Here is a 12,947-nt window from a genome sequence, read left to right on the forward strand (position 1 = left end):
TTTAGGAAGCTTAGAAACATAGGAAGCTGCCTTATACCCTATTAGTCCATCAAGCCCAGAATTAATTACACTCTTTCTGGAAGGAACTCTCTAGGAATCCCAGCCCTGCCTGGAGACGTCAGGAATTGGAGCTGGGATCTTCTGTATGCACACAGCATGTGCTCCACCACTAAGACATGACCTTTTCCACTTAATAATATTAGTTGAAACTAACTTTGTTCCTGATTCAGATGTTCAGAGAACCATCATCCACCTGCATGCACAACTGTTAAACTGCTGCTGTCAGTGTTGGAAAGGAAATGTGCGCAGGTAGGGTTTGTAAGCTTTAGGTGCACTTCCAGTTTGCACCTCTGTGAACGCTCCTGCTCAGATACAGCAATAGCTATGAGAAGTCTGTGGTAGGGGCATATCTGCAAGGTCTGGATTTGCATTGAGATGGGATGACAGGCTCTTGCCACTGTATTTGGGCCTAGCGCAAAGGGTTAATTAGCTGGTTGCTGCCTTCTAGTCTGATCTATGAGTCAATACCGGACAAAATCAATCCCAGGGAGTGTTGTGTTGAGCTACTCAAGCTCATTTGTCTTTGACAAATGAGTAAATTGGGGTGGAGAACCTTTCATATCATGGGCAAATCTTTGGGGCCTGTGTGTCAGTGGTTGGTACTGTCAGAGGTACCATTTGGACTGGGGGGTGAGAGCTCAGAATCAATTTATAATAACTTAAAATATGCATTGAGTCCCCATGCCCTTTGCAACAGGAAAACAACAACATGATTTCAATTAAATTTACTGGAAAATTATAGCAGTGTTTGAAGGCGTGTAGTTATAGTTATGAACTCAGCAAACCAAAAGCATTTTACAGTGGTATCTCGGGTTACATACGCTTCAGGTTACAGACTCTGCTAACCCAGAAATAGTACCTCGGGTTAAGAACTTTGCTTCAGGATGAGAACAGAGATTGTGCTCCGGCAGCAGGAGGCCCCATTAGCTAAAGTGGTGCTTCAGGTTAAGAACAGTTTCAGGTTAAGAACGGACCTCCAGAACGAATTAAGTACTTAACCCGAGGTACTACTGTATTTCCTTGCCTCCAAATTACTGCAGTCAGTGACGACCATATGTGAACTGGCCTTGAGGATACATCAACATTGCCTTGTCAACTGCCCTGGGGTGTACGTATGTTATGAAGAACAGTATAGAAATTGGCTTTAGTAGATAAATCAGCCTTCCCCAATCTAGTGCCCTCCAGATGTTTTGGACTACAACTCCCATCAGCCCTCACAGTTGCCTGTGCTGACTGGGACTGGTAGGAATTGGAATCCAATAACATCTGGACGGCACCAGGTTGCAGATGGCAGAACTATATATTTTCATGAGTTAGGGTTGCCATATTTGAAAAAGTGAAAATCAGGACACAAAAGCTGTGGAGTTTTTTAATTTTGCCCCAAAGCTGTTGGATTTTTAAAAATCTATTTTAAAGGAAATTTGCCAAAAATCTACACTTCTAAGTCTTTCTAAATCTACATTTAAGCGAATTCCACCCGGACACTGTTTCTGACGGCCAGATCCGGGCAATGCCTGGGAAATTCCAGACATATGACAACCCTACATGAGTCTAAGCAGAAGCCTTAAGTTCTCAGTTCTTATTGAGACAGAAAAACTGTATCTGGGCTGCAACGGTTCACAGTACAGGTATGAGCTCCTTCGCCGGATGTTTCTCAATATAGAAATGTCCCTACATATGAAAAATGAGGTATCAAGGTGAATGCTAGGCTAGATTCCTCCTCCTTAAGATGTGCAGGGAGGGACAGAGGGTTATTTTATGTAAGCTATATATATCTTAAGGACTGAGCCTAGGGCTTGCCGATCGGAAGGTCGGTGGTTCGAATCCCCGTGACGGGGTGAGCTCCCATTGTTCGGGCCCAGCTCCTGCCCACCTAGCAGTTCGAAAGCACGTCAAAGTGCAAGTAGATAAATAGGTACTGCTCCAGCAGGAAGGTTGAAATATACTCAGAGTCGCAAAGTGATTTCATGCTCTTTATTCAGCTCATAGTGGTGAGGAGGAATGAAATCCCCTCAAAGTATCTGCTTTATATACATTATTTACACAATGGGCTGCACATGATTGGCTAATTCCGGAATTCTACTGTAAGCCAATCAGGTTGTGGATTCACTTCAATCTGGAGCATGACTGGGTGGTTCCTGCCAACCAATCATACTGCTGCATTGTTCTAGGACCAATCAGACTGCTGCATTCTGAATCCTATTGTTCTAGGACCAATCAGACTGCTGCCTTTTGGATCCTATTGTTCTAGGACCAATCAGACTGCTGCAGTTTGGATCCTATTTGACTCAGTACATAACACCCCTCCCCTCTAAGTTCCAGTCCTGCCCGGGAGGTCGCATTCATAGTCCTCAAGGTACGCTGGCGGCCTACGTGTGCGTTGCGGCCTGGGGTGTTCCCTGGTCCGGGGTTCAGGTTCTGGCTCGTGTTCCAAGGATGCTGGCTGTGATGGGGCTGTTTGGTCTGGCGCAACCGGCTCGCTCAGTCGTGGTTCTGGTTCCGGTGTCCTTTCAGCCTCACGGGTCCTCTCTGTATTTACTGATTCTGCCTCTCCTGCTGGCCCCTGCTGCTCTATGGGCCTCACTGCCCCACTGTTCCCTTGGGACTCCTCTGACCTGTCCTCCTCCTCCTGGTTTTCTCCCGGGAATCGTCGGCGTATCTGGTCGCAGTGGCGGCGCCAGCATTGCCCCCCATCTGTTAGCACCTCGTACGACACGGGGCCAGTGACCCTGGTGACTGTGGCGGGTACCCATGCAGGGCCTGCCCCAAAATTCTTTGCGTACACTGGGTCCTGGGCCTCGAAGGTCCGGGGGTTCCTGCCTTCCCCCACCACTACCTCATCCTGAGCTCTATCGGGGTGAAGGCGGTCCAATCTGATTGCAAGGCGCCGACCCATTAGTAGTTCAGCGGGGCTCCTGCCAGTTGTTGAGCTGGGGGTGCTGTGCTGTGCTAGAAGGAATGTGGCAAGGCGGTACTCCCAATCCCCTTGCGTCATGCGGCGAAGGGTTTCCTTGGTGGTCCGCACCATGCGTTCTGCTTGGCCATTGGTGGCAGGGTGGAATGGCGCCGAACGGATGTGGCGGATGGCGTTCTGCGCTGTGAAGGTTTGGAATTCTCCTGACGTAAATGCAGTCCCGTTGTCTGAGACGAGAGTGTCAGGGAGCCCGTGGGTAGCAAACAGCCTGCGTAGTACCCGGATGGCTGCGGACGTAGAAGTGGACGGTACCAGTGCGACTTCCAGCCATTTGGTGTAGGAGTCCACCACTATGAAGAATGTTTTCCCCTGAAAGGGGCCAGCGAAGTCCACATGCAGTCGTGACCATGGTGCTCGGGCGGACTCCCAGGACTGGACTGGGGCCCTTGGGGGATCTGGGCGGGATTCTTGGCAGGCCTGGCAGTGTTTGACCCAGGCCTCTATCTCTCCGTCAATCCCCGGCCACCACACATAACTCCTGGCAAGGGCCTTCATTCTTACTACCCCAGGGTGTGTCTCGTGTAGGGCTGTGAGGACCCTTTTTCGGAGGGGCTGGGGAACAACGACCCTGCTTCCCCATAACAGGCACCCCTTGTGGGCCGACAGTTCATGTTTGCGGGTTGTGTAGCCGGCGAATTCTGGCCCGGGGCTGCTGCTGGGCCATCCCCTCCACACCCAGTCCAGGACCCGGGAGATGACCCTATCTTTCTTGGAATGGTGTGCAACTTCTTGTGCCTGAATGGGGCGGTCAGGAAGCAGCTCCAGGCTCATAACCTCTTGTGCAGGTGCTGGGTCAGGGCCTGTTTCCGGTAGTGGCAGCCTGCTGAGGGCGTCCGCATGGCCCATCGCCTTCCCAGGGCGGTGAATCAGTGCATACTGGTAGCTGGTAAGGAAAATTGACCACCTGAGGACGCGAGGAGACAGCACTTGGGGGGTCTGCTTTTCGGGGGCAAACAAGCCAAGCAACGGTTTGTGGTCAGTCACCACGGTGAAGGGCCGCCCGTACAAGAAATCATGGAATTTTTTAACTCCCTTCACGATTGCCAGACCCTCCTTGTCAATTTGTGAGTAGTTCCGCTCAGTTGCGTTGAGTGTCTGGGAAAAGTATGCCACCGGTACCTCTCTTCCATCTGGGAGTTGGTGTCCCAGGACAGCGCCAATGCCATAGGGTGAGGCGTCGCATGCTAGCACCACCGGCAGCCTCTCGTCGAAGTGTGCCAAGACCGAGTTTGAGACAAGCAAGTCCTTGACTGCCTGGAATGCGGCCTCCTGGCGCTGGCCCCACACCCAAGGGGCCCGCTTGTCCAGGAGTCTGTGTAGGGGCTCCGCTACCGCCGCCTTGTGGGGAAGGAAGGAATGGTAAAAGTTCAATAGTCCCAAGAAGGCCTGAAGTTCAGTCTTGTTCTTGGGCGCTGGGGCATCACAAATGGCCCGTACCTTGTCCCCAGTCGGGTGGACCCCTTCTGCGTCCACCATAAATCCCAGAAAGTCCACCTGGGGCACTCCTAGTAGACATTTTTCCCGCTTCACCTTGAGACCTGCTGTCTGGAAACGGTGCAGAACGGTGCGGAGGCGGTCCTCAAACTCCTCTGGTGTGGGCCCGGCAATCAACACATCATCGAAGAAGGGGGTGACGCCAGGAATCCCTTTAAGGAGAGAGTCCATTAGATTCTGGAATATGCCTGGTGCCACGCTGACACCGAATTGCAGCCGCTTTACCCTGAATGCTCCTCTGTGCGTCACAATCGTCTGTGCCTCTGCTGTGGCCTCATCTACTGGCAGCTGTTGATATGCTTGGGCCAAGTCCAGCTTGCCAAAAATTTTCGACCCAGCCAGGGTGGCAAGGACATGGCTGACCACTGGCACTGGGTATGCATGGGCCGTGAGGGCCTTGTTTATAGTACATTTGTAGTCTGCGCAGATGCGGACTGAACCATTAGGCTTGACAGGTGTGACGATTGGGGTTTCCCAGGGGGCATTAGGCACCGGTTCCAGCACTCCTTGCTCCATGAGCCGGTCCAATTCCTCATCTATACGGGGTTTCAGGGCGAACGGGACCCGGCGGGCCTTGAGCCTGACCGGTCGTACTGCGGGGTCAAGCTGTAGAGCAATGGGGGGGCCCGTATACTGTCCCAATTTCCCATCGAAAACCCCCGGAAATTCCTTGCATATGGCGTCCACGTCCACTTGTAAGCTAGTGTGGTTCACCCCGGTGACAGCTAGCCCCAGTGGTCCAAACCATGACAATCCCAGTAGGCTAATGTAGGGGCCCTTGACCACAAGTAAGTCCAGTTGCCGCGTCCGCCCTCGGTATTGCACCCTGAAGGTCCCCACCCCCATTGTGGGGACCTTACGTTTCTGGAAGTCCCGGAGGGTGAATGGGGCCGGCCTGAGTTTGGGACCCCCAGTAGGACACAGTTTCCTTAAGGTCCTTGCCGAGATTATGGATAGAGTTGAACCCGTGTCAAGCTCCATGCGGCATGGGGCCCCCTCTATCTGTACCTCTACATAAATTTTTTCTACGTTGGGGTGGGGCAACTGGTATACCTGGAAGTCCGTGAGCTCCGTCGAGTTGCCTTGGTGCGTTGGGCCCCGGGACCTGGGGTTCTTGGATTGGTCATCTGATGCCTGGCATCGGGTGGGCCGAGCCCGACACACCCGGGCGATGTGTCCCACTTTTCTGCACTGCCTGCACTCTGCGTTGCGGAAACGGCAGGTCCTCCTCTCGTGACTTTCTCCACAGCTTGCGCAGTTCCCTCCTTCTCGTCGAGGCAGCTGTGGTATGTGGGCTGCTTGAGTGCGCTGCTGTACTCGGTGCACCTCCTCCCTGTCAGATCCTGAGTCGTCGGTGAGGTCTTCGTGGTGGACCCTCGGTTGGGATGGCTGGCTCGGCCGTGCCTCTTGCGTCGACCTCTCGGCAGCTTCCGTTGCCAGGGCCTCCTCCAGAGCGACCTGGAACGTTAGGTTCTTCTTAGCGTAGAGGCGTCGTTGCAGCTTCTCATCCCTCAGGCCACCGACGAGGCGGTCACGAAGCATGTTCTCCAGCTCTGAGAAGTTGCAGAACCGGGCGGCTTGGCGGAGAGAGGTCACAAACCCAGTTATGGTTTCCCCAGGGGCTTGCCGCTTTGCATAGAAGGCATTTCGACGAGCTACCACTGAGGGCTGTGGCGAAAAGTGCCCCTTCAGCTGTTCCATTATTGTTTTGTATGGAACAGTAGCAACGTCTTCAGGCGCAAGGAGAGCCCGGGCGATTTCAAATGTCTCCTCTCCGCAAACGCTGAAGAATATTGCCCTCTTCTTGGCGTCTTCTTCATCGGTGACCCCTTTGGCTTCTAGGAGGAAGGTGAAACGGGAGGCGTACGCTTCCCAGTCTCCGGATGCTGGGTTGAACGGCGAGAAGCTGCTGTCGGTTGCCATTCTGAGTTCCTTGTGTCCCGGAGCTGAAGCCTGGATACACGGTGCGAGGCAGCGGTGCGGCAGGTGGCGGTGCTGCGGTGCTGTGTGTGGCAGTCAGCTCAGCGGGATCCCACCTTCGTCGCCAGTGAAATATACTCAGAGTCGCAAAGTGATTTCATGCTCTTTATTCAGCTCATAGTGGTGAGGAGGAATGAAATCCCCTCAAAGTATCTGCTTTATATACATTATTTACACAATGGGCTGCACATGATTGGCTAATTCCGGAATTCTACTGTAAGCCAATCAGGTTGTGGATTCACTTCAATCTGGAGCATGACTGGGTGGTTCCTGCCAACCAATCATACTGCTGCATTGTTCTAGGACCAATCAGACTGCTGCATTCTGAATCCTATTGTTCTAGGACCAATCAGACTGCTGCCTTTTGGATCCTATTGTTCTAGGACCAATCAGACTGCTGCAGTTTGGATCCTATTTGACTCAGTACATAACAAAGGTAAACGGCGTTTCCGTGCGCTGCTCTGGTTTGCCAGAAGCTGGCCACATGACCCGGAAGCTGTATGCCGGCTCCCTCGGCCAATAAAGCGAGATGAGCGCCGCAACCCCAGAGTCGTCCACGACTGGACTTAACTGTCAGTAAAACTTTACCTTTTATGTATATCTCTCCTTTCTGTATGGTAAGGTACTCAGCCTTGTGAACTTCTGCCTGCAGCCTGAAATGGTAGGGCTGAAGCACAGGGAGAGCTCTTCACAGAGAACGAGGCTGTAGTTACACAATTTAAATTCCTGTCTCCAAAAGCAACTCATGGAAAGCTACGCTCACACCCCGGTTTCCATTTGTATGCATGAATTTATTGCCTCGCTTGATGTTTTCTACCTTATAAATTACAAAAACCACTGATTCAATAAATATTAGTATGATGAATACTGCCTTGGCAACTCAGCGCTTGACATAAAACAATTACGAACAGATTATATAAGCACCCCACAGTGGGGAATCTTTGCTGTCAATAAAAGTATTATTGTTGCAGCAAACATAATGAATTGTTTGGAATTCAAAAGAAAGTTGTGTGTGTGTGTTTGCACACATATACATACACATACACATGCATACAAATCTGGTTGAGCAGGGAACAGGCCTGGCAGTTGTCTGTGATGTAGTTATTTCTTTTGGAAAACAGTTAATCATTTTCTTTCTTTTTTACTGATTTTAATGCAGAATTGTCTTCTCAAATTCTGTAAATTATGTTTGGGGATGGGGGGGATGAGTTCAGTTCAGTTCAATTTTTAATGCAAACCTTCCTAATTTGTACTTTGCAACCCAAAATAAAGCTTTCCTTTGGAAGCGACACTTCTCTGAATTTTGGGATGCAGTTTCTCCAACTGAATAACGTATTCAAAAAAATGTGTTTACTATGGAAAATTCTGCATAAGATGCATGCTTGTGGGAAAACAATGAATTATGCACTATATATGGGGAAATTGCTTGCAAAATTGGATATGTAAGGCAAAAATCCTTGCAAAAATGTGTACATTGGATATGATTGCTCTAAAACGCTGATGAATTTTCAAGAGAACTTTTTTTTTTGAGGGGGTGCTTACAATGTAATTATACAGATAAAATGTAATGTTAAAAATGCTGTGGGAAGGGGGTAAATAGGATTTATTTATTTATTGCCTTTGTAAACATAGAACCTTGGAGAAAAGCTGGAGTGGATCTCATGTGCTTCTGGTTGAACTCAGAGATTTAACTCCTACCGGCTCTGAGAAAGAGGTTAACTGCCCCTCAACCCAACTCCATATGCAGGAGCAGTTCCTGAGATGTGGCAATTCTGTCTCCACTTCCCCTATCCAGCTGGATTTATGGCTGAATCCTTGGCCCACTTACCAGGGAGCAAGCTCCACTCAACTCAGTGGTGTACTCAGAGCTGAGTAGACATGTATAGGATTCTGCTGTTTTGTGTCATGTTACATTTCATTGATTATGCAGAGTGCCTCAAGTGTAACTGCTGCATTTTATTGTCTTTTGCATAAAGCCCCAATTAGTGTGAAAGAGCTGTATGAATAAAATTATTTGTATTATGCTTGCAACTCGTTTGGGGGAGGGAATGTTGATTTTAAAGAAATGAAAAGTTAATGCGGCCGATTTCTTGCACTGCTTAAGGTCCTCCCTTGTCCATTATGGACTGTTTTTGATGCAGACAAAATTCCAGCTCCCCTGATTGTATCAATGTGATCTTTTGGCCTGTGGAGAATTGATTAAAGTACATGCCCAGCATTTACTTGCAGCACTTTCTTAAGCCCAGGATACAGTTTAGGGCTGGGGGGGTGGGGGCGCTGAATCAATTTGTAGTAAGTTAAAATATGCATTGAGTCCCATGCCCTTTGCAGCAGGAAATCAGTAATATAATTTCAAATAGATTTACTGAAAGATCCTAGCAGCGTTTGAAGGGGGTGGTTATAGTATGAACTCGGTAAACGGAAAGCATTTATTTCCCCGCCTCCAAATTACTTAGCCAAAAAGCTTTCTTTTGTCTTTACTGCTATTTCAGTCTGAAATGAAACATTTTTCTCTGTTTCTGCTGTGCTGTTCCCCGCAGTGAGGGAACTGTCCAACCATGGCAGGTGGGCTAATAACCGTGACATCAATAATATTAGGCTCATCAAGCACGGGCAGTAAAACATGAGGATGTGGCATGAGCCAAATGCAAAGAGTTGGAAATAACTATTGTTTAAAAAAACCTGTTCTGCTTGTAATTGCCTTTTTAAACAGCAGGGAAAGCCCCTCCTCAAAGCTCTCCTTAGCAAACCATTGAAACCAGGCAGAGCGTTGTTAATGTGTTTTAGTAGCAAGGGGAGTTAAGGCAGTTTGATGCAGTTGTACAGTGGCCACACACATCGCCCAAAAAGGAGAGAACCTAGATTTTGCATAAAATTCACATATGCTCAAGTGTTGGTGCTAACCTTTAAAGCCCTAAACGGCCTCGGTCCAGTATACCTGAAGGAGCATCTCCACCTCCAACATTCTGCCCGGGCACTGAGGTCCAACGCCATGGGCCTTCTGGCGGTTCCCTCACTGCAAGAAGCCAAGTTACAGGGAACCAGGCAGAGGGCCTTCTCGGTGGTGGTGCCCGTCCTGTGAAACGCCCTCCCATCAGATGTCAAACAGAAAAATACCTACCAAACTTTTAGAAGACATCTGAAGGCAGCCCTGTTTAGGAAAGCTTTTAATGTTCAATAGGTTATTGTATTTTAGTGTTTTGTTGGAAGCCTCCCAGAGTGGCTGGGGAAACCCAGCCAGATGGGCAGGGTATAAATAATAAATAATAAATAATTATTACTATTATTATTATTATTATTTGTCTGTGTTGGTGCAAATTTAGAAACAGTTATTGTAATTTAAATAGAAATGCAAACTATCTGATCATAGTGGAGAAGACTCTGATCAGGTAATCTGCATGCCTGCTTAGTCTGTTCTCCAGGTGCCAACCGTTGACAACACACTTCAAGGTCCCTGCTCTCTCTTCTTACGTTTTTTAATCTTCAAACTATATTTGGACCAGGCAGCCCTGTAAAGAGAGAGCAGCCCTCCTGACACACAGCCACTCTGCAGAGTTGCCAGAAAGACTTGTGCAATGAGAACAGCTTGGGCGTCTGGGCACAAATCTGCTTCTCTTTCGGTTGGGAGCATGGTGTGGAGACTGGCTCCTGCATTCCCTGGGCTTGGGCCTGGAAATAAACATGACAGTATGTTACTCCCAGGAAAATGAATGTAGGTTTGCACTTATAGCTTACCTCAAAGGAGAGGTGAACATTGTTGTTGTCGTTTAGTCGTGTCCGACTCTTCGTGACCCCATGGACCAGAGCATGCCAGGCACTCCTGTCTTCCACTGCCTCCCGCAGTTTGGTCAAACTCATGCTGTAGCTTTGAGAACACTGTCCAACCATCTCGTCCTCTGTTGTCCCCTTCTCCTTGTGCCCTCCATCTTTCCCAACATCAGGGTCTTTTCCAGGGAGTCTTCTCTTCTCATGAGGTGGCCAAAGTATTGGAGTCTCAGCTTCACTATCTGTCCTTCCAGTGAGCACTCAGGGCTGATTTCCTTCAGAATGGATAGGTTTTCAAATTCGTATTTGGCTTAGATTGCCAAAAACCCTGCTTTGAAGGTCTGTCTCTAGGAAAACTTGGGCCAGAACCCCCCCAGAAAAATTCCATGCAGGATGAGATGGTCACCTGCAGGACCATGCTTTGGGCTTCTGCTCCCAGTTTTCCCATGGGCCAGTTTTTCAAAACACTGCCCTCACAAAATAATGGAGATATGTTTCACCTTGACTTTCCTAGTGGAGAGCTCTGAAGAGCAAATATGTATTGGTTCAGCAATTAATTGCTTGGGTGAGAAGCAGTCTGTTTCACTTCCGATCTAATGTGAGTTGTGAGCAGTTCCTTTGTCTCTGAATGCTGGGGACAGCTGGTTTGAAACCTACCCTCCTTCCTCAGGCTACCATGCCCAGGCGGCAGAAGAAAGGAAAGGGCATGGAGCAGTGGGCCAGTCCTCCCCACTGTTCACCCTTCTCTACCCACACCCAACTAACTCATCAACCTCCTATCCTCCTCTTGAGGAGCTCAGGATCTCGTTCTGCACAGGGTTTAGTCCCTAGCAGTTTTAACATGCAAACGTGGGGGGTCTTGTCTTGACTTAGCACAGGGGTGAGGAACCTCAGGTCCAGGGCCTGATTGCAGCCCTCCAAGCCTCTCTGTGTACCCTTAGTCTCTCACAAGAACACATCACTTCCCCAGATGGCCCTGCTTCCACCCTCCTTACAAGATTTTTGTTTGGCAAGATATCCTTCACCACCTCTGGCCTCTTCTACAAAGGTAATATTTACATTTAGTGCTCCGCCTCCATTTTTCTCTGATCTAACCCCACAACTGGCAAATGGCCCTCAGGGAATGCAGGCCCTCCAACATCCCACTGATCAAAATGGGGGTCCTTGTTTTTTGGCCCCAAGCTGTTGCGGTGTGTGTTTTTCTTTTTGTGAATCTGGATTAAGGGGTTTTCTCGGGGCGGTGGAGGGTGTGTGTGTGTTTTGTCCCATTGGAGTAGCCCTTCTTCCGATAGGAAATGCTCTGTGGAGGGGGCAACACAAAAATGGAAGGGTCTGGGAGGGTCAGTTGCGGGGGAGTGAGAAATGTGCCTTTTTTCTCTGCGATCTCTCTGTTTTCTTCTGAGAAAAGTTGGAGGATATGTATTAGTGAGCAGGTTAGCCTGGGGTATCTGACAAAGGGCAGTGAGGCCAGAGGAAAGGGCAGGGACTAATTAAGGAGCAGAATCCACCATCTTCACGAGATATGTGTGTGTGTTGCTGCATAAAATCAGTGCTGCTGACCGGAAGGGGAGGTTCATGAAGGGGCTGCGACCAATCCCAGAGGAAAGCATGGAGTAAGGCCAAGAACCAAGTAAAGATGCTTTGGCCAAACGAGGCCATGAGTTTCCCGGAGAGCTGCCGTAGCTCAAAGGTCTGTAGTTTGAATTTGCCTGAGTCTGATGACCCTGTCAAAGTGCAATGGAAATTATTGTAAAAATTGCACAGTTAATTAAATGCAATCTTGTTCCTTCACCCTTTGCTGCCCCGAGGTGCCACTTTTAATGAGCATATTTGACGCTGATTTTTCTGTTCTCACTGGGGCCGTATGTGTCTGTCTGTGTGTTCTGCTTATGAAATGAGCATGCTGGAAAAAGGGAGGGAATAAACCCATTTAGGATTATTTCCACCAGGACAAACAACAGCAACTGAAAGGGCAGCGCTACAAAAGCCCAGCTGTTCGGAGTCAGGCCTCTGAGATTTGCGAAGAGTTAAGTGAGTTGCAAACGGACAAACAGTCAAAGGACGAGCCTCCGGTCCCACCAGTAGGGGAACAAGAGGTAACCGTTTGCTGCCTGCTTTCTGCATGCTGTCCGTTGCTGGAACTCTGTAGTGCATGCAGTAGAAATTGGCGAGGGTTGCATGTGGCATGGGGGGGGTGTCATTTCCTTTATAAACGAGCCTATCCGGTGCCAAAGAAAAACAACGCAGAATGGCCACTATAGCTGCGGTAAGTATGGAGAGAATTAAAAGCAGAGAATTCATGCAATGTCCAGGAATGGAATTCCAGGCTGCACCATTTGGAAAAACAAAAAGCTGAGTACAATTGCCAAGTTTCAGGCTCAGGCTATGAGCTGGGTTCTCTGCTATAGCCTGAAATCATTTGGAGGAAAAGCTGGTCATATAGCAGTTTCCGTCCAAAGCATACATTCAGTTGCACATAGCATACATTCACAAATGCAACCATCCTACAGAGCACAGGGGAGAAAGTTGCATAACTGGAGGTGCCTGAAGTTTCTCCTGGGAATGGAACCACACATACGAGTTAACTGAGGCAGCAAGCTGTTTTCTGCTTAAAAGGTACCTTGCCTGCTCAGCCTGTCATAGAAACATTAAATATATCCCCGGCTGCATACAG

The 12,947-nt window shown here is 49.0% G+C and overlaps 1 protein-coding gene across 7 annotated transcripts in view; it reads left to right on the forward strand.

Moving 5' to 3' along the window:
* SCN5A (sodium voltage-gated channel alpha subunit 5) overlaps positions 1-12,947 on the forward strand; it is a 222,509-nt gene that overhangs the window by 143,635 nt on the left and 65,927 nt on the right. For 5 of the 7 annotated variants that reach the window (XM_079996335.1, XM_079996336.1, XM_079996337.1 and 2 more), the window contains one exon: positions 12,223-12,369. The exons of the other annotated variants lie outside the window; for them this stretch is intronic. In XM_079996335.1, the coding sequence (XP_079852461.1) occupies positions 12,223-12,369 (147 nt within the window). The remainder of the gene's footprint in view (positions 1-12,222; positions 12,370-12,947) is intronic. 7 annotated transcript variants of the gene reach the window in all.

This window comes from Podarcis cretensis, assembly GCF_951804945.1.
Source record: "Podarcis cretensis genome assembly, chromosome: 12".
In the NCBI taxonomy this organism is placed as follows: domain Eukaryota; kingdom Metazoa; phylum Chordata; class Lepidosauria; order Squamata; family Lacertidae; genus Podarcis; species Podarcis cretensis.